Source organism: Mercurialis annua, linkage group LG5 (assembly GCF_937616625.2).
Source record: "Mercurialis annua linkage group LG5, ddMerAnnu1.2, whole genome shotgun sequence".
NCBI classification, from domain to species: Eukaryota; Viridiplantae; Streptophyta; class Magnoliopsida; order Malpighiales; family Euphorbiaceae; genus Mercurialis; species Mercurialis annua.
In genome coordinates this window covers 9,744,518-9,766,408 of record NC_065574.1, presented here as the reverse complement: position 1 = coordinate 9,766,408, position 21,891 = coordinate 9,744,518, and the positions used below count along the sequence as shown (strand labels likewise).

Below are 21,891 nucleotides of genomic sequence, written 5' to 3'. Positions count from 1 at the left end.
TAATAATAATAAAAATAAATAAAAATAACATCAAATTCAAACATAATAAAAGAAAATAAAAGATAAATAAAAATATACGAACCTCTCGGGATTGCCTCCCGAGTGCGCTTTATTTTTAGTCAAAAACTAGACCGTGGCCCGGAATTTATGGAGGAGTGGTGAACATGATTTGTTCCACCATTTGATCCGTCAAAGGTCCAAGATACGGTTTGCACCGTTGTCCATTTACCTTGAAGACTTCACTGCTAGCATTCTCCAATTCCAAATCTCCATGACTTGCCACACTTCGAATTTTGAAAGGACCGCTCCAACGAGACTTCAATTTCCCGAGAAATAATTTGAGGCGTGAGTTGTAGAGCAAGACAAACGACCCTTCCGAAAAGGTTTTAGGAACGATATGAGCATTGTGCCATCGTTTCGTCTTTTCCTTGTAAAGCTTGGCGTTTTTGTAGGCATTTAACCGAAAATCGTCCAACTCATTGAGTTGAAGCATACGTTTCTCGCCCGCCGTTTTAAGGTCAAAATTAAGCTTTTTTATGGCCCAATATGCTCTATGTTCAAGTTCCACCGGAAGATGGCCCAATATGCTCTATGTTCAAGTTCCACCGGAAGATGGCAAGCTTTCCCAAAAACAATACGATATGGAGACATTCCGAGAGGCGTTTTAAAAGCCGTACGATACGCCCATAATGCATTATCTAGTTTTAGCGACCAATCTTTCCTTGTGTTATTAACCGTTTTCTCTAGAATTCTTTTTAGCTCATGGATAGAAACTTCAACTTGCCCGCTTGTTTGATGATGGTACAGAGTAGCGACCAGATGATAGACTTTATACTTCCGCATCAAGGCATCGAATTGCCGATTGCAAAAGTGAGATCCACCGTCGCTTATTATTGCTCTAGGAGTTCCGTATCGATTCATCAAACGTTTGAGAAAATCCAACACAACTTTGGCATCGTTAGTGGGTAATGCTTCCGCTTCTACCCATTTTGAAACGTAATCTACGCACACCAATATGTATTGTTTTCCAAACGACATAGGAAATGGACCCATGAAGTCTATTCCCCAAACATTGAAAAGCTCCACCTCTTGAATGTTGGTAAGCGGCATCTCATCTCTCTTAGATATGTTCCCCACTCTTTGGCATCTATCGCAATGACTAACAAAGTCTTTTGCATCACGAAATAGCGTAGGCCAAAAGAATCTGCACTCTAGCACACGAGCGGCGGTCCTTGATGTACCATAGTGACCCGCATAGTCCGACGAATGGCATTGACTAAGTATAGGCATCATCTCTTGTAGTGGTACACATCTCCTCAAAATCCCATCTCCACACACCTTAAAGAGGTACGGCTCCTCCCATAGAAACCGTTTAGTATCGCTCAAGAACTTCTTCCTTTGGTGATAAGTCAAGTCCGGTGGCATTATTTCGGAAGATAGATAGTTTGCAATATCAGCATACCATGGCGTTTCTACCTCCGAAAGTACCATCAACATCTCATCCGGAAACGTTTCATTAATCTCTACGCCACTTAAAATTGGTTCTGGAATCTCTAACCTTGACAAGTGGTCGGCGACGACGTTTTCCGTTCCTTTCTTGTCGCGAATCTCGATGTCAAACTCTTGCATAAGAATCACCCATCGAATTAGTCTCGGTTTAGCATCTTGCTTTGCAAAAAGGTATCGAAGGGCCGCATGGTCCGTATAGATGACAACCTTAGAGCAAAGTAAGTACGACCGAAATTTATCCAATGCAAACACCACCACAAGCATCTCTTTTTCGGTGGTGGTGTAGTTGAGTTGAGCACCCGCCAATGTTCGGCTCGCATAGTATATCACATGAAGCTTTTTCTCCTTCCGTTGCCCCAATACGCACCCGAGTGCTATATCGCTTGCATCACGCATGAGTTTGGAAGGAAGAGTCCAATCGGGTGATGAAATAATTGGGGCTGAGATAAGAGCTTCCTTCAACCTAGAAAAAGCAAAAAGGCAATCATTAGTAAATTCATAAGGAATATCTTTAACAAACAAATTAGTTAAAGGACGAGCAATGGAAGAGAAATTTTTAATAAATCGTTGATAAAACCCGGCGTGGCCTAAGAAAGCACGAACTCCTTTTACGGTAGTTGGTGGTGGTAATTTCTCGATGATTTCCGTTTTCGCTTTATGTCACGACCCATTTTCATGAATCGCAACCGGCGCTAGGGTATGGGTGATGTAGTACCGAAACCCGTAGCTAGCCTTCCATATATCACATAAACACATAAACCTGCAGAAAACCAATGCTCGGGGGCAACCGAGACTTCAGCCTAAAACTAACAGTTATAATATTCAACAGTTTATATAACATGCTTATTCAATCCCGAGCCTAAAATAGGTTTATCATCAACCAATGTAAATAATATAACATGCCAAAGCAATAAAACCAGTCGAACCAATCCGACAAAAATATAATAATAATAAAGACGTCTAGTTACTACTGCGGTCTAAGAATAAAACAGTTTATAGTTTTATTAAAAATAAAAGAAACCTCCGAGGAAAAGTAAATGCGGAGATCACCAGACTCTCTCAGATCATAACCCTGGGGAAAATTGGGAAAACAACGGGGTCAGATATACTGAGATGAGTTTATACCACTATCTACATTTATTAAGTGGAAACCCTTTGAAACCGTTTAAAACGTTTAAATACGATATTACGAATAATAGTTGGAACCCTAATCCACAATTCTAAATAATAAACATAATCCAATAGGTCTGGTCCCGAGAGCTGAGCTACACCGAGTTACCACTGACCACACTTATTCCAGAGTCCCGAGAGCTGAGCTACACCGAGTTACTCTACTTGGTCCCGAGAGCTATGCTCACACCGAGTTACCACATTACCATAATTACCTTTCCCAGATCATTACCGGTGCGCACGCAGTCCTAATGATGCCCATTAGGTAGCATGTTCCAACTAGAAGTCATAATATAAAAACAGTTCGAAATATACGTACAATATATATATTTAATATTAAAATAACAATTTACTTAATAAAGCGGTAAATAGTAAGCACAAACTCACTGCTTGCTTGTCCACGTGAAACTTGGCAAACAGCTAACCCTGCGTAGACTCCGAAGCACGAGCAGTGGACGGGTCTAAAACATATATAAGTCAAAATCCGAACAATCTCTAACTCTAAGAATACTAAACTCCACATAGGACTAGCATCTTGAACACAACTAAAGTACAACCCAAGTAAGGTAAACATCCATGTACCAAACAAACCAAAGAATTCATATCATTCACTTTAAACAATTTAGGCAAGTTAGCTTAGATGAGTTCTTATCCTTAAAAGCAAAACAGAAGTCCTTTCCATAACTTAAATAGTTCTTTAAAACCAAAGAGTTTTCCAAAGTAGTGTGTTAGCCTTAACTGCAGTATAGCTCAACACAACAAGTCGGGCGACCCAAGTCTAACCCGACCCAACCATAAGCCAAAGTGAAAACCAGAGTTTAAAACCAATCCTTAAATAAAACCAAAGTCATTTGAAAGTAAGAACTCAATCCCTAGCTTAACAATGCCAACCTTAAAAGCAATAAGCCACATAGCTTGCCAACACTTGGCAAGTTTCACCCAAAGTATACATCACTTAAAAATGTCACCTTAAATGAAATCAATTGGATTTAAACACCTTTTAAAGGTTTAAACTTAAATCTGAAATATTAACTTATACATAACACCTTTGTAAAATTGACCATGACTTATATACCATTTCAACCATCGATTACCAAACAACATAAGATAAAACTAACATTTTATAAATGTCCAAAATAGTTTATAAAACGTATTTACATCCATTAACAATTTGATCAAAACCAATATTAAGGCAAAACACTCAAATAATCAAATTTGGCAATTTGCCGAAAATTGCCTAAACTAGCCAAACGATTCAAAACCAACAATCGATGAACCAAAGTATGTTACTACTGATTTAAAAACATCAAAACATCATATAGAAAATATTAGATCAGTAGGTATAGCATTTGAAAACCAATTTGCAATCGTAGCGTTTAACTTTCGTAAAATTGTCAATTTCGCAAATCGTAGAGATTTTTACAACATAGATCAAACCCAAATCTCACTTCAAGATCCTAACTCATAAGATCATTAGCTATTGTAGTATAACCACATAATATCCCAAATAACTCAGATTCAACACTTTAACAAATCACTAAACGAATCAATTTCATACAAACCTAGAATTAGCCAATTCGTTGTTTAAATCATGCAAATCCAATTCCAATCATGATACATCATATTATAATCATATTAAACTCCATTTAAAACATAATATTCAAATCATAAATCTCAGACCATTAATCATAAAGTTCCAAACTCCAAAACACCCTAAATCATGCAATTCTACGCAAAACACAAGACAACGATTCACCAATACATAAGAGATGGAAATAATTACCTTAGAATGGAGAATAACAAGATTATCTAAGTATTAAACCCTAGGTAAGGGTCTGGACCAGAAGCAACAAGAGTCACAATCACACCAACGAAGAACACCACAAGCAAAACGCGTAGAAATCGCAAAACGGATAAACAATCACCAATCAATTGTTAAAAACCATCAAGGATCATAAAGGAATGATAAAAATAGGGTTTATCTGAGTGTAGGGTCGCATTAGGTCTGATAGGATGAAAAAGGGCTGAAAGAATCGAGTTAAGGAGCTATTTATAACAAAACAGCGAACCCTACAGTGCCGCGTCGCGCCCGAGATGACTGAATCGCGCCCGTGATGGTGTATCACGACCGTGATGCTCCTGTCACGCCCGTGATACACCCCCTGCTTCCAAAATTATTGATTTTCTGGGCCATAAGCCCAAGGTCGATCCACACGGCCCGAACCACACTCAAAACAAGCCCAAACATCGAAATAACTATTGTGCAACCTAAACCAAAGTTCCAAGGAACTAAACCACCAAACATTAACCCAAAACACATTGAAAAACTCATCGTAACAAGCCGAAAAAATACGGGGTGTTACACTTTATCTACTTCGATGCCGTCCTTTGAGATTTTATGTCCCAAGACATTTCCTTCTTCTACCATGAAATGGCACTTCTCCCAATTCAAGACTAGATTGGTCTCCTCACAACAGACCAACACTCACTCAAGATTATTCAAGCACATCTCAAAAGAGTCCCCGAATACCAAAAAATCATCCATGAAGACCTCCATAATATCTTCAATCATATCGGCGAAGATGGAGGTCATAGATCGTTGGAATGTTGCCGGTGCATTACAAAGACCGAATGGCATCCTCCGGTAAGCAAACGTTCCATAAGGACATGTGAAAGTTGTTTTCTCTTGGTCATCCGGGAAGATAAGAATTTGATTGTACCCGGAATATCCATCGAGAAAACAATAATAAGCATGGCCCGCTACCCGCTCCAACATTTGATCGATAAATGGTAATGGAAAATGGTCCTTTCTCCTCTCCGTATTTAACTTGCGGTAGTCAATACAAACACGCCATCCCGTTACCGTCCTTGTGGAAATTTGTTCACCCTTCTCGCTTTCAATCACCGTCATACCCCCTTTCTTTGGAACACATTGAATGGGACTAACCCACGCACTATCGGATATGGGGTATATAATTCCGGCGTCGAGAAGTTTTACTATCTCTTTGTGCACGACCTCCTTCATATTTGGATTCAAGCGCCGTTGTCTTTGAGCCGATGCTCTTGACTCACTTTCTAGATGGATCTTATGCATGACCACCGATGGACGAATTCCTCGGATGTCCGAAATTTGCCAACCGATCGCCAATATATGTTGCTTCACCACTTTGACAACTCTCGCTTCTTGTGTTTCTGACAAGTTGTTTGACATGATGATGGGAAGTGTCATGTTGTCGCCTAAAAACGCATACCGTAAGTGAGATGGTAACGTTTTAAGCTCAACCTTTGGTGGAGAAATAGAAGAATGTGGTGTCACGCTCTCTCTTCTAATCAAATTCTCGGCTTTCGGCTCATCTTCCTTGGAATATTCTTCCCCGGTGATTTCATGTGTCTCATCGGAATGAAATATGACTTTTGAAACCGGGAAAAGTTCTTCCACGATTCCATCAATCATATCCAATTTCATGCATTCTTCCTCCTCAAAAGTGTTGCGCATGATCCTTTTCATATAAACTCCACTTTGTCATCATCGATACGCAAAGTGAGTCGTCCAGCGTGCACATCTATCAATGCCCTTCCCGTGTTCATGAAGGGACGCCCAAGAATCATAGGGCATGTTTTATCCGCCGCATAGTCAAGTACGACAAAATCCACCTGAAAGATGAATTTGTCTACTTTGACTAGAACATCTTCTACCACTCCATATGGCTTTTTGAGTGAATGGTCCGCCAATTGAAGCATCATCGATGTTTGCTTCAATGTTTGATCACCAAAAATATCCCTGAAAAGAAACAAAGGCATTAGATTGATACTTTCCCCTAAATCACATAGACAATTAATTGAATTTAAATCGCCTATTTTGCATGGAATTGTAAAACTCCCTGGGTCCTTAAGCTTGGTGGGCAAGTCACTAAGGATGAGTGAGCTACAATTTTCCGTTAGAGAAATTGTGCCTTTGTCGTCCCAACTCCGTTTCTTCGTTATGATTTCTTTGAGAAACTTCGCGTATTGAGGCATCTCACAAAAAGCATCCGCAAAGCTTATGTTGATTTGGAGTTTCTTGAAACTTTCCAGAAATTTATGGAATTTTTGGTTGTCCGGCGTCTTCTTTAATCGTCCCGGGAATGGGACCTTCGGCACAAATGGAGGAGGAGGTGGCGGTTTAACATATGGAAGTTCGGTTACTTCCTCCTCGTTTGTGCCCGTTGTTAGATCGATCGCTTTCTCTTTACTTGCATGTGGATCATCAAGTTCTTTCCCGCTTCGAAGTTCAATAGCTTTGACTTGCTCCCTTGGATTTGATTCTGTTGTAGATGGTAAACCACCTTGAGCTCTATTTTGAAGCGAGATGGCAAGTTGAGAAATTTGAGTCTCAAGATAGTGATTGACGGAAGCTTGGTTCTTAAAACCGGCTCTAACTTCCTCAATAAACTTGTCAATTTTGCTCCCCTCATCTGCATTCCGATTTTGTTGAAAATCGGGTGGGTGTTGTGGTCGGTAGTTGTTGAAAATCGGGTGGGTGTTGTGGTCGGTAGTTGTTGAAGTTGCCTTGGTTTTGTGGACCACGGTTTCCTCCTTGGAAATTTGCTCCTCCCATATTTTGGTTGGCATTGGCTTGACCCGAATTGTCCCTCCATGAAAAGTTAGGATGATTCCTCCATCCCGGATTGTAGGTGTTGGAATATGGGTCATTGCCTTGCCTTTGCCCACTGACATAGTTGACTTGCTCATTTGAGTTTTGATATAGAACGGGGCAATCCATTCCCGAATGATCGTGCCCATCACAAGTCTCGCAACCCATTTGAACTACCGCAAGTTGAGCATTCCTTTGATTAGTTTGTTGTTTGTACATCTCGAGTTGTGCTAGAAGTGTCACATTCTTCGCTTTCATTGCTTCAAATTCTTGGGTTTGCTCGAGGGTCATTATACCCTTTTGAGGTGGTTGCCTCAACCGCTCGGTTGACCAAGAACAACTATTTGTAGCGAGTTCCTCTAGCAAGTTGTTGGCCTTATCATAAGTTTTCTTCATAAGTGATCCTCCCGATGCCGCATCAATCGTTGCCCGTGTACCCTCATTGGTACCATTGTAGAAAATAGAGACAAGATGCTCCCTTCCTAGATGATGATGCAGACAATTTCTTTGAAGCTCTTTGAAACGTTCCCAAGCTTGGTATAGAGATTCACCATGTAATTGGAGAAAATCTATAATTTTCTTGGTCATCCTCGCCGTTTTGCCCATAGAGAAATACTTATTGAGAAAAGCTTGTGCCAATTGCTTCCATGTTGTGATTGAGGTGCTTGGAAGTGATTGAATCCAATTCCTCGCCTTATCCCTCATAGAGAAAGGGAAAATACGAAGCTTGATTTGATCCTCCGTCACATTATGGATTTTGAACGTGTTGCACACCTCCGTGAATTTCGAAAGATTAGCGTTTGGATCCTCGCGTTCCAACCCATAAAATTGGCAACGACGTTCGAGTAGTTGAATCGTTCCCGGCTTGATTTCAAAGTTGTTAGTGAGGATAGGAGGTGCAAAACATCCATAGTTGGCGTTGTCTACATTGGGTAAGAAGAACTCACCCAAGGATACGTCTTTCGGGAAGAGGGACAACCCTTTTCGTTTACCCTATTAAGAGCTAGGCCATCATGTGGTGGTGGTGGTGGAACAATCCCCTCATGATTCAACGGAGGGTTACAGTCGTCCTCCATTGTTTTGGAGTTTCGCGCTGTTTTTCGGATACTTCTTTCGAAGGACGTTAAATTTGACTGAAACGGTTCTAGCGGTTTTTTGGCACGTCGTGTATTAGGCATACACTAACCAAAACTCCTGCACAAACACAAACAAGAAAACCAACGTAAAATCCAAGAATCAGAAAATATAGAAATAACTAAAAGTAAATAAAACTAACTCAATTTGAGAATAAGATACTCTTAATTAATTTAATCGCAATTGCTCCCCGGCAACGGCACCAACCACTTGTTGACAAATAATCGCAAGTGTACGATATCGCGCAAGTAATATAACTTGGAAGACCAAGTATCGATCCCACAAGGAACAATGAATTAAACAACTCATTTCTAATATTCTTTAATTGGCTAGTAGAAAAATAAATGGTTTTGTATAAAACTAATTAAAGTCTAACTTAAATTAACTCAAGTAATTAAACTAAAAATCTGAAATTAAACAAATAAATTGAGGTTTAAACAATAATGACAAAGAGCTCAAGGATTTATAATTCCAAATAAACTAGTAAAAGAATGGATTAAAACTTATTTAGTGATTTTATTGTGAATCGAGTTATTCTAATGCACCGAATCCCGCTCTCTCAAGCCTCAAAGATTCAAATAAAATCACAACCTAATTAACTAATCAATTATTAACTTGCTCTCACAATATTAAAACTGAATTAAATAACTAAATTGTAATTATGAAGCAAACTCAACGACTACCTAAATTCCAACCCGCTCTCACGACGTTTTCCTCTAAGTTCTTAATTACCTATATCAATTAATTAACAATCTCTCAATTAGTTAATTAAACACAAAATCATGAACTAAGTGATCAAATTAATTCAAGCATTAATCTTAATAATTAAAACACAATTTTACTCACTTAATAAATCCTAATCCAATTCGAAAACTAATCTAAGTGTTCATATCAATCCCCGAACAAAGGATTTAGTTACTCATGCTTAAACTTAAATTAAACAAAGAAAAAGATGAAGAATTAAACATAATTAGATCAATAAATACCGGAGTTGTCAATTTCGGAAGAATCGTCTAGATTAAACTTGAAATCTTCACAATCGTTCTTTGCAGAAACTAATAATAAACTACTAATAAACTGCTGGAAAACATAAGCTAAAACGTTATTTTAAGAGAATGAAAATATAACTAATGTATTCTAATTATCAAAACTAGTCTATTACAAGGTCTTTATATAGTGGAGGAAGCTCTGGAATCTTCTAAGTCGATTTACGAATCGAATTTGAAATAGGAATTTCGGTTGGAGTCGGAAAAGGAGATTAAGTCCAAGTCCAATTCTGATTAGGCAAACTTCAGCTTTTTCTCGTTTGGGACTTTGATTCCCGTTCGAGAATTAAGCCAAAATTTCAAGGTTTTGAACGAACCCTTCCTTTTTTCTCTTGAGTCTCGTTCGAGAATGCCTTTCTCGTTTGAGACTTACCCTTTTTCTTCATGGTTCCCGTTCGAGAATTGCGTTTTTCGAACGGGAACATAGCCTTACTGCATAAGGTTCGTTCGAAAATAATAATATTCCGTTTGAACCTTTCTTTACGATGTTAATTTCTTCGTTCGCAAGCTACGCTTTTACTCCAACGCTCAATCCATCATTAATTAGCTCCAAACACTCGATTTTCACATAATTTCCACTGAAACAATAACAAACACTATCAAACATAAAAATGCCAAATAATGTATGAAATTAATACTAAATGTGATAAAAACCGAGTAAAATCGACCCTAATTATAGGAGTAAAATACTCCTATCACATATTTATAACATATTTCATAATCATTAGTCGAAAATGACGCTTAAAAATAATACGAAGGCTTCATCACAAAATTCTCTTGTCTTGATCAAACATTCAAGTTCATAAACATCACTAGCGCAAGTTATAAGTCATTTTGTAACTTGCAGTTTGCGTTACGTAAATCTTATCAATATTTCACCGCTGACCAAAAATCGTTGAATCTCGTGATTTCCACCTAGAACTAAACATTTGTTATTTTACACATTAAAACAATTCTTAGAACAACCCTTATTTAATTTTACAAAAATATGTTAACTTTTTTAAACGTTAATCCGCGTTTCATCAAAAGTAGCGAATCGTCAACCTTTTTTTAATCAAAATTATCGATTAACGAAATTTTATTATTTTCGCGATCTCAACCTAACTTGTTTATCACAGTGTAAACATATCGATATCATTATTAAATTAGCCTATTCTAAAATTCGTAACGATTGCTATAAATTTCCAATGTTAAAATGTCGAGACGGCGTTAAACCTTGACTTAGGGTTTTATACCTTAAGCCGAAAAACTTGCCTAAACCATAATTCAATAATTCAAACGTTAAATCGTTACTTCAACGGTGTATGCAACTCATTTTAGCACGACCGGCTTGGAAATCTTTGAATAAAACGTCAAGCTCCTCGACGTTTGATCGTCCTATTTCTACGGTTTTCAGAAACCATTTGTTGATTTGTTCTCTATATGGATACTTTCCGGTTTTGTATGAGTTTAGATTAAAGTTTTAATGAATTTAAGTGTGAAAATAGGCTTAAGGACAAAATTTTAGAGTTTTAGAAATAGGACCTACTTATATCTATATTTGCTTTAATTTTATAATTTCGGCGTATATATTTAAATTTGGGTCAATTTTATATAAAATCACCACTTTTATATATATTTTTTTTCATTTTATGATGCTCTTTAAAAGCTGTCATATAAGTCACCATCTTTCATTATTTTTGTTGCAAATTTATCATTGATGTAAAAATCTGGTGTTTTTTTGCTGACTCGACAACCGAAATCGGCAAAAAAGAGGGTGTTTTTTATTTTAATCAGAGCATTGGTAAGATTAGGGCATTTATTTGGGAAGGGGAAGACACCAAATTTTGACACTGGTGATAGATTTGCAACAAAAATTAAAAGTGACAATTTATATGACAACTTTTAAAGGACGTGACCAAAATGAAAAAACGTGTAAAGGTGATGATTTTATATGGACCTAACCCTTTAAATTTTATGTTGCTATTGTCTAATTTTGACATTTTACATCCCCTCACCTTCTCTTAATTTATATATTATTATTGTAATATACGTTCTGTTGTACGATGCGACTGAATTTAAAAGATGTCACATATAAATAATATTGGTTAATCTCAATAAAATACCAAACTTTTGTGAGTTTCGTTTGTTATATTCAAAATTTTCAAAATAGGCTAGTCTAGCTAATTTCAGAATATTTTATTCCTTTTTTATCCATTCGTGAATCGAACCGAAAAAGTTGCCACTTCACTCGCCACATCGCTGCCAACTCAACAAATGTCACTAAAATAAAATACCAAACCTTTGAGATTTCATCAACTACATCCAAATATTTCGTCGTTAGTTTAGCCAATTTCGGAATATTTTAAACATTTTTTAGCTATTCGTGAAATAAACTGAAAACTTTGCCGCCTCACGCCACATCGCTTCCAACTCAGCACAAGTCACTAAGTGAAACTGAGTTGGCATCATCTACAAATCCAACCAGACCAAAGGCATCCCTAACTAAACCACATGACGAACAAATAAAATTAAATCCAATTTAAATTTTCAAATCAAATCTAATTAAATATAAATAGAAACTAATTAATTAAAATTATTTATTTTAAATTAAAATTTAATCATCTCAAAGTTTTATTTTTATTTCAAGATGAAATCTGCATAAATTTAAATTTAAAATATGATTTAAATTTATTTATTTAATCAATTTAGTAAAATTAATTTAAAATTCCATTTAATTAGATCTCAATTTATCTCGAATTTTAATTTTTTATTCTGAAAAAAAAAACTATTCTAAAATTTTAATTTTGCCACCACTGTCTCCCACTTCAACCATATCCGCCTCCTTACTCCCACTCTGGCCACCATGATTCATCTTCTCGACTTTGTACAGACCATTGATAGTAACCATTTTGACTACTATCAAAATAGATATTTCCTCCAAATACCTTATAAGACTCTACATCTTGTAGAAGTTTATTAGAATGGAGAAGATGAACATATTTGTTCATCTTCTCCATTGATGAAAAAGACCAGATATGTCTTATCCATCCATGCACGTAGCTTGTCTTCTCCATTCATAGAGTTACTTGGTCGGAGTGCAAGATGACGATGGCGGAATTAAAATTTAGAATAATATTTTTTTGAAAATGAAAAACTAAATTTCGGGATAATTTGATATTTTATTAAATAAAATTTTAAATAAATCTTCATAAATTGATTAAATAAATTTATTTAATGTACATTTAATGAGATTCTAAATTTAAATTTAAGTAGATTTTATTTAAGAATAAAAATAAAATCTCAAGACGATTAACGTTTAATTTAGATAAATTTATTTAATTTAAATTTAGATTTAATTATATTTTAAATTAGTTTTATTTTGGTTTGTTTATTATATAATTTGGTTAGGGATGCTTTTTTATTGGGTTTGTAAATGCTGCCAACTCAGTTTCATTTAATGACATCTTCCGAGTTGCTAGCAATGTGGCGGGTAACATGATAACTTTTTCGGTTTGATTTATGAATGAATAAAAAAAATTAAAATATCTCGATATTGGCAAAACTAACTGATTTTGAAAGATCTTGATACACTGATAAGATTCGCAAAAAATTGATATTTTTATTTCAGTGACTTCTGCTGAGTCGGCAGTGAAGTGCCGAGTGAGGTGGCAACTTTTTTGGTTCGATTTACGAATGGATAAAAAAATTAAATATTTTAAAATTGGCTAAACTAGCTTGTTTTAAAAGATTTGATATGACTAACAAAACATGCAAATGTTTGGTAGTTTATTGAGATTAATCCAAATAATATTTGTTTTTAAATATTAATACACCAGAGAAGAGTGTATCCATTCTGAGAATAAGTTTGAAAAGAGTTTGTTTTTTTTATGAATGAAATTTTTTATAAAAGGCCACGAGAAGTGACAAAATGCTATACATCAAGCTTTCGCACAAAAAGTGGCAAATTAATTGCACACTAGAGGCTACGACGAGGTGAGAAAGCAAATCATCCAAGGAGAATACAATCAGGACTTCTAAAAAAGTCCAAATCTCAGTACGAAAAAGTACTATTACAACTGTTAAAATAAAAAACAGATTTTAAAAAACCCCCCAAAATTATATCCTCCACCTCGACATCTTTTTGCTGAAAAATCTTCTTGTTCCTTGAAATCCAGATCTCACAAACCATAATAATCCACAACAATTTCCATAACTTCGCATAACTACGTTTTGGTAAAATGTTTAACCAAAGACGATAGAAATTATCCATTGAGTTCGGCATAACCCAAGACACACCCATCCTGTTAAGAATCCCATTCCACACCAAACGAGCAAAGACACAATGCATAAAAAGATGATCTTGTGTTTCGAAACAATTACAGAAACAACAACTTGCATTTTCCACACTAATAATACCACGGATAACTGAAAACTGTTTTGACGGAACTCTTCCATGCAACGCCGTCCACAAAAAGAATTTTATACTTGGATGAGCCAAAGATTTCCAAAGTTTAGAAAACATACCATTTTTTAACTTAGTATCCAAAGTAGAATGCTCAAAATAATCCCTTCCAGCTGCTGAAGACGTTGATGCATGGCCCTCTACATGAGCTGTTACAACATTTAATTGAGAATTCCTCATAGGGTGCGGGAACTGCTGAATCAAAGTTGCAGTAAACTGCCGACCACTTCCAGAAAACTGCCGCTCAACACCACTATCCTGACGCATCTGATGAACCGCACGCGAAGCTTCTTCACGACCCAAATGGGCAGCAGCAATAAAACGTATAAAGGAGGCTGCAGAATAAAAACTAGAAGCAGAATTCCATCTCATGGTATCAATAGTTCCTTCTAAAAAATTCAGCTCATTAAATTTTTCAATAACAAAATAAACACCTCCCTTTCTCCCCACCTCAATCTACGCCTCCATCTCCATCCTTCACTCTTGATTTACTTTAGAGTGGCATTCTTTTGGTTTGAAAGATTAAAAAGAACCGGAAAAAGAGAGGAAGCCGTTTCCGATCCTAACCAATTATCATTCCATAAAGAAATTAAAGAACCATCGCCTAATTTGAAACGGGTGTTAGAGATAAACACATTCCAAATAAAAATATCACTACAACAAGCCTTTTTAATTCCTTTCCAAATAAACGAAAGCGAATTTCCATCTCCGATAGCAAGAGAACTCCAATGGGAAACACCCGAACACTTCGAGATAACCCGAAACCAAAGAGAATTCAAATTCGAAAATCTCAATTTCCAAATCCATTTAAATAATAAACTTTGATTCCGTGTTTGAAGGTTAACTAAACCCAAACCACCCAAGTCAAAATCTTGACAAATTACCTTCCATGAAATCTTACATAATGCCCTAGATGTAGCATCCCCCTTCCAAAGAAAACGTTTCATACAAGACTCCAAATTTTTCCGAATGGAAATAGGCATAAGGATAGTGGACATGAAATAAACCGGTACACTAAAAAGTACAGATTTCAAAAGAACTAACCTCCCCGCAGGAGACAAAAAAGAACCTTTCCATAAAGCCAATTTCGAATTAAATCTCTCCACCACATGCTCCCAAGTGTCTTTAAATAACCCCTGCTTAGCCAGTGGAAAGCCCAGATATGTGATCAGAAAGGATCCAATCTTGCAGCCCACAATCTAAGAAGCTAAAGACAAATCAGAATCACTAACATTAATTCCCAGAATAGAACTTTTATGGAAATTAATCTTTAAACCCGAAATTAGCTCAAAGCATCGAAGAATCCTTATCAAATTCTGAAGCTGTGCTAAATCAAAAGGCAGGTAAATCAGAGTGTCATCCGCAAACTGAAGCAAGAAAACTGAATCAGAGTTTGTATCAAATGAGTAACCCAAAAAAATCCCATATTTTCCGCCTTTACAATGTAATACCCCGTACTTTTAAAGTACCAAGTAATGTGCCACGAAGCATAAGTACGAGAATTTAATCAAGGACATCGGAATTAAGTTCGAGAAATAAGAATTTAGACCGAAGCGGGTCTATTAAAATTATCGTAAAATAATAAATTAAGTGGAATTTATTATTTGATAAATTGGAATTTAGCGGGACTAAGAAAAGTAAATAAATTAAAATAAAATAAATGGTAAGTCCCGAGTTAATTTTACGATAAAGTTCGTAAAATAAATTATTTGGACCTAGATAAATAAATAATGTGATGGAGCCATTATTTATCAATAAAGAATAATCGTCAAGGTTCTTTTTAATTACGACAACATTTTAGACTTTAATTGAAAAATTTAAAAGTTGAAGGATTTAGTGGGAAGAGGTGCCAAATCTAAGTATTTATATAGATTTTTTCCCCATAAAACCAATAGGAAAAAGGCACCTAAACCTCCACCTCTTCAAGAATACTCTAGCTCAAATAAGATTAGAATTGGAAAATAGAAACAAAACCCATCTTCTTCTCCTCCACCGAAAACCCCATCACCATCTTCATCAACTTGGAGCTCTCACCACGGTGGCATCAATATCTTCACAATCCGGCCACCAAATCCAGCGATTCAAGGTCGGTTGGAGAGCTAACACACACACGAATAAGGTAACCTCTTTAGTATTGGATTTGATTGTGAGTTTGATGGTGTTTTGCTTAGTTAAAATAAGGTGTAGTTGCTTCCCTGTTTTTAGTTGTTATTTAATTTGAGTTTTGGGCTATGATTTGGGTTGTTTATGATTGATTAATGGAGTTTAAGGTTCGTTTATGGTTAGGAATAGAAGGTAGCATGTCGGAGTGAGGATTAGGGGTCGGAACAGCAGCGTTTTGCTGCCGTAATTGCAGCGTGTTGCTGCTGCAATTTTGCAGCAACACCGCTGCAAAACTGCTGCAACCCGCAGCAGTTCAGCAGCCCATGGGGACTGTTTGGGCAGTCCCCGACCCCTCTAGGATGTTATATTTCGAATATACATCGAGTCTAAATCATGACGTGTTGAATTGGAGTTAAAATAATGGTTTAAAGTGGGTTAAAACTGATTTGGTAAAATGCAGAAAATGAAAGCTAAAAACTGTTTATGATGCTATGTTTGGATTAAGATACGGAGGCCGTTGAGCGATGATTTTTGAGAAATCTTGAGTAGTATATCGTAAGGGATATACAGAGAGTGATACGCGATAGTCGGATTAGAATTTGAATGATTGAATAGGGCTGTGATGATTGAAATAGATGGGGCGTTCAAAATTATGAAATCTGAAAATTTGTAAATCAAGCCATGAAGGCTACTCAGCCTATAAAAACGGACCTCGAACTATAATAATCTTAACCCGAAATTGAGTAGAATACATAGAGGATGTTACGTAGATGAGATATGGGTAAAATAATAGTATTATTGTTAAGTCGGATTAAAAATTATCCGTGTTTAAAGTTAAGTCAAAAACTGAAAATATAAGTTAGAAAAATAAATTAAGTGTTAAAACATAATAAAAAGAAAACTTTGGAATTAAATTGTGAACAAATGGTAAGTCGGAATCAGTTGAAATCTTCACGGATATTGTAGTGGGATGTGTGAAGTTTAAGAATGTCAGATTATTTTTGGAAAATATCCGCTGTAGATACCCTGTTCCGCTGTCCGAAACAGCAGCTCTCGTAAACTGTTTTGCACGCCAAAGCTGCCAATTTTAAGGAGTCGACTTCAGGACAAATTTCCGACATCTTAGGACGATAATTTCAGTTTAGAATCTAAATGACAGTTATAGACAAGGTTACAAACTATAAGGATGTCAAATTTGTTTGGGAGTCGGGCCGTTTTAAATAAACGTTTTAATAGCCCAAAGTCGGCTAGTTAGCTAGTTTTGGAAAAAAACTAGTTTTAATTAACGAAATGTAAAGTCGTTAATCAATTGAGTTATAAATTGACGTTTTGAGCTAAGATCAATTATAAATTATGGAAAAGTGACTTATTAAATTAATTATCGATTTAGCTCGATAATTAATTTCATTTAGCTAAATTGAATGGTTAATAAATAACATTTGGACTAATGTTATTTATTAAAAGGAGTTATATTTTAAAAGGTTATCAATTTATTCCAAGGCAAAATAAATTGATTTATTCGCTAAGTAGTCTATAGCTTGAACACCTTTGGATTAGGATCCATTTTAATTACGATTTATTATCGTATCTTCATAGACTCGACGAGGCGACTATTAAGGGGGCGCAAAACGTAAAGAACGCAACAGGGCTTTGCTATGGCCGAAGTCTTTGGATAGCAATTAGTGAGTTCTGCAATTTACTTTCGTATATTATTATTATAAGTTGATAATTATGTGATAATTCATTAATTGCATTGCATATGCATTATTACTTGGATAATTCATGTGAATACTTTGTTCATAATATCGCTTGGGTGCATTATTTGATATATTGTTGTTATTTGTAAATTGTGATATTTTCTTAAATGATCCGAGGAAACGAGCTACCTATTGGGCGTCAATAGGCTGTGTGATCACCAGTGTCCGGGTCAGTCATAGAATTAGTGTCGATAGATGTTTGTATTTGAAAATGTTTGATATGAGCTCAATATACGCTAATTATGTTTGGGTATCGGAAAGAAGGATTATAATTTTTGTTAGATACGTGAGTAACTCGGTTGAACTATCTCGGGACCCGTATCTAGTGAGTAACTCGGTTGAACTATCTCGGGACTCACACCTTGGGATTAAGCAGTGACATGATGTAACTCGGTTGAACTATCTCTGGACTATGTCACGTGGTAACGAGTAACTCGGTTGAACTATCTCGGGACCGTACCACTTGGATTAAAATGATTTGATATAATATTAATGGATACAATATGAGTAGGATACGAATAGGAAATAGTATTAATTTAAGATTAGGGTTTCATCGGATCAAATATTGTTGTTTGTTTTAATATATGTTTATGCAATTTATATTTATAATATCTTAAGTAAATGCGAAGCGTTGTCTGACCCCCCAATAGTGTTATGTTTCAGGTGTATAGTATCAGATGTAACGGACTTCTATCCTTGTTCCAGAAGTCCGCGAATACAGAAAGAAGGAATAAATCAGTAGTGCTGCAGTAGTCGAGTCCTAGAGTGTAATTATGTTTTGTCAAACGGTTTTATATATGTTGTTTATACTCTGACATGTATAAAGGTTTTAAACTGCGCTTTTAAACCGTTTATATATATATATGTGAGAAACAGGGCATTGCTTGATATGAGATATCGCTTTGTAAGACCCTGATTTCTAAAGATCGTTTTGTATCGTTTAAAGAAGTTTTATAAAAACGTTTTGAGAATGTTTCGCGAAAAATTTATAGTGAAATTTTAGGCTTGCTACGGGTTTCGGAGCTACCACTCCCATTCCCTAGCGCCGGTCGCGGCCCTAAATTTTGGGTCGTGACATACAAGTAAGCATTTCAGACCCTCCACTTCAATAACAAACAAGTACGGCGAAATAGGATCTCCCTGACGAACACCTCTCTCCACTGGAAAGGATCAATAGGGCTACCATTTGCCAAAACCGACGAGCTGGCAGTAGAAAGACAATAGGACATCCAGTCAATCCATTTCTGAGGAAAGCCCATCTCACTCATAACCGATAAAAGATAACACCAATCAATACAGTCAAAATCTTTATGAAAATCAAGCTTTAAAACGAGCAACTTATCTCTCCTTCTAGTTGCATTATGAATCAATTCATTAGCTATCATAGAACAATCCACAATACTTCTTCCTTTAAGAAAAGCATGCTGATTTTTAGAAATTAACTTGGAAAGTAAAGGTGCTAACCTTAAAGATAGAACCTTCGAAAGAAGCTTGTACATACCATTCACCAAACTAATAGGGCGATAATATTTTATATTCGATGATCCTGGCACTTTTGGAATAAGAACCATAAAAGATGAATTAATCCCTGGAGTCAACACATTACTACTATAAAAGGTCGAAAAAAGATCCAGAATGTCCTTTTTCAAAAAGGCCAAGCCCTTTTTTAAAAATAGTAATTGAAACCATCAGGTCTCGGCGCTTTCTTCTCCGCACAAGAACACAGCGCTTGAAAAATTTCAGACTCATCAAAAGGCTGCACAAGCCGAGCTGCACTGACAGGGGATAGCCTCAAAAACTCCAAGCCTGAAAGATCAAAACAAACCACAGGCAATTTGCAGTAAAGAGATCTAAAAAAAGAGCAAATATGAGTACGAATATCCAAAGGCTGCGTATAAACTACATCTTCCACCTGAATCGAAGAGATCATATTGTTACTATAATGCATAGAAGCAATACAATGAAAACATTTAGTGTTCCTGTCGCCCACTAGATTCCAGTTAAGTCTTGATTTCTGAGCCCATAAGGATTCTAATCTTTTCTCTGCTTTCCATAAATCCGATCTAAGAGTTGCTAAATCTGCCTTCTCATCAATGGATAGCGAACCCGAATCATCAGCAATATCTTTTGCAGAAATAACAGCACTCAAATCAGCAATATGCTTGTTCTGGTTTCCAAAAATATCCACATTCCATGCCTTGATAAGCTTCCGAAGCTCTCTCAATTTATGAACCAAGTTTGAAGAGGAGCATGAAACTGAATTCCAGGAAGTAGCCACAAACTTCTCAAAATCATCATGATCCCACCAAGCGTCAACTGATCTAAAAGGCTTTGGACCCCAGTCTATTTTATTAGCTGAGCTAAAACAGACAGGTACATGATCAGATTGCTCCCTTGCCTTAGCCGTGAGAGACATAAAAGGCCAGACATTGCCCATATGCGCAGAAATCATACAACGATCAATCCTTGATTTGGAAATTGAGTTTTTCCAGGTAAAGTTCCTACCCTGTAGCGGCAAATCCAACAATTCCAAATCATTGACAAAATCATCCAATGCTAACATAGAAGGAGAAAACTCCATGCAATTTACCCTTTCCTCTGGCCTTAAAATCTCATTAAAATCTCCTGAAATAATAACATAACCACCAAAAGACACCAACGGTCTTAACTCCCTCCAAAAAGCCACTCTCTCAGAAGCTATATTACTAGTATAAATAAGAATATGACAGAAATAAAACTGTTGAAAATTAAAATCCAAAGTAATCCAACGATTTCCTTTCCCCACCACAACATTACGCAACAAAACAGCATTCCAAATAATTAATAAACCTCCAGAAGCACCACAAGAAGGAATCCAAGCATAGTCATAATCTAGATTTGGCCACAATTTTCTAACAAGGAAATCATCAATAACTTCCTCTTTAGACTCCACCAACCCAATAAAAGTCAAATTATTATCTGATACCAAATGCCTTATTAATTTCTGCTTTCTAGGCATACCCAAACCACCTCTACAATTCCAAGAAATAAAGCTAAGCAACACCGACATAAAAAAACTGAAAAATCTTGAAGGAATAACAATCAATTAACAAGATCTTTATCCTTAGTACTGTTCACCACTAACCTTTTGATAGCTAAGTCTTTATCAGATGATGGAAGAATGCCAACAGAATTCCCTAGCAACCAAGTGTTTTTTGCTTCCTCACGAACATTAAAAACCGAGGATCTATCGTTTGCAGCCAAGAAGCGGTTCATGTTCTGAATATCACCGTCCGACAATTCTGCTTCCTTCTCCACCTGAACACCCGAAGTAGACTTAGTACTCCCTGTGATTGTCAGTTTTTTTAACGGTCTCCTTGCATCATTCTTTCGCAACGTGAAGCCCGGACTTGCAGAAATAATCTGCTGAGATGCATGAGTAATCTGCTCATTTATAAAATTCCCAAAATTCACTTGTTTCTCTGTCTGCACTGTCATATCACGGACAGAATGATTCCCAAATGAAACAGTTTTCTCTCTTTCACCATTCAAACCTCTGCTGCCAGATAAATCCACCAATGGAATCTCCTCAAATAAAATCTGGTCCACCTGTTCTCCCTCCAAATTACTGATTTGATCCACAGATTTGTCCAAAGCATGCCCAAAATCATCCTCCGAAGCTTTTTCCAAATCTGAGTAGAATTCTTCCTGTTCTTGAAGTAGATTGGCTGGTCTACTTCAAAAATATGAACCAAGGTAATTGACTCACCCCTCAAAAGCCGAATAGATTTGTTAATCCAACCATTCAGAGTTGCAATTAAAACCAAACCAGTGTCCAACCTTTCTTTAACAAAGACAAGGGGATGAACACGAATCGTCTCACCGAAGAGATTTCCAATTTCCCCAAAAGTGTTCGGGCTCCAAAGAGAGAGTGGAATTCCAGAGATTGAAATCCACGTCAAACGAAGAGTTGGAGTATTAAATTCAACAGCTTTATAAATTTTTTGAAAGAAATCTTGTAACAGCAAAGATTTTTCATTCAAAAATTCCAAAGCCTCAGTAGTTGAATCAAAAGTAATCAGGATCAAATTACCACCCATGACCACATTATCGAAT

General features: G+C 36.4%; 1 protein-coding gene, 1 long non-coding RNA gene and 1 other non-coding gene across 3 annotated transcripts; 2 read left to right on the top strand and 1 right to left on the bottom strand.

The window, feature by feature from the left end:
- The first annotated feature begins 7,796 nt into the window (after positions 1–7,796).
- On the top strand, positions 7,797–7,903 carry LOC126685222 (small nucleolar RNA R71). Its single transcript, XR_007643333.1, has one exon. It is a non-coding gene; the product is annotated as a small nucleolar RNA R71 (small nucleolar RNA).
- A 5,622-nt stretch (positions 7,904–13,525) lies between these two features.
- On the bottom strand, positions 13,526–15,427 carry LOC126681421 (uncharacterized). The gene is made up of 5 exons (XM_050376962.1): positions 15,406–15,427; positions 15,169–15,317; positions 14,821–15,072; positions 14,535–14,682; positions 13,526–14,325 (listed from the first exon to the last, which is right to left on the bottom strand). Exons 1-5 carry the CDS (start codon positions 15,425–15,427, stop codon positions 13,526–13,528), a joined length of 1,371 nt encoding a protein of 456 aa, XP_050232919.1.
- Positions 15,428–15,447: 20 nt separating this feature from the next.
- On the top strand, positions 15,448–18,767 carry LOC126680335 (uncharacterized). The gene is made up of 3 exons (XR_007641106.2): positions 15,448–16,055; positions 17,636–17,721; positions 18,447–18,767. It is a non-coding gene; the product is annotated as an uncharacterized LOC126680335 (long non-coding RNA).
- Positions 18,768–21,891: the final 3,124 nt, after the last annotated feature.

What these genes read in the sequence shown, in the direction of transcription:
- LOC126681421 (XM_050376962.1), bottom strand. Translation starts at nt 15,427, where the DNA reads ATGCTTCGTGGCACATTACTTG. An exon ending in GTTCTATTCTGGGAATTAAT is followed by an intron (nt 15,073 to 15,168) that starts GTTAGTGATTCT and finishes CTGGCTAAGCAG; the next exon opens with GGGTTATTTAAAGACACTTG. An exon ending in TATGTAAGATTTCATGGAAG is followed by an intron (nt 14,683 to 14,820) that starts GTAATTTGTCAA and finishes GTTATCTCGAAG; the next exon opens with TGTTCGGGTGTTTCCCATTG.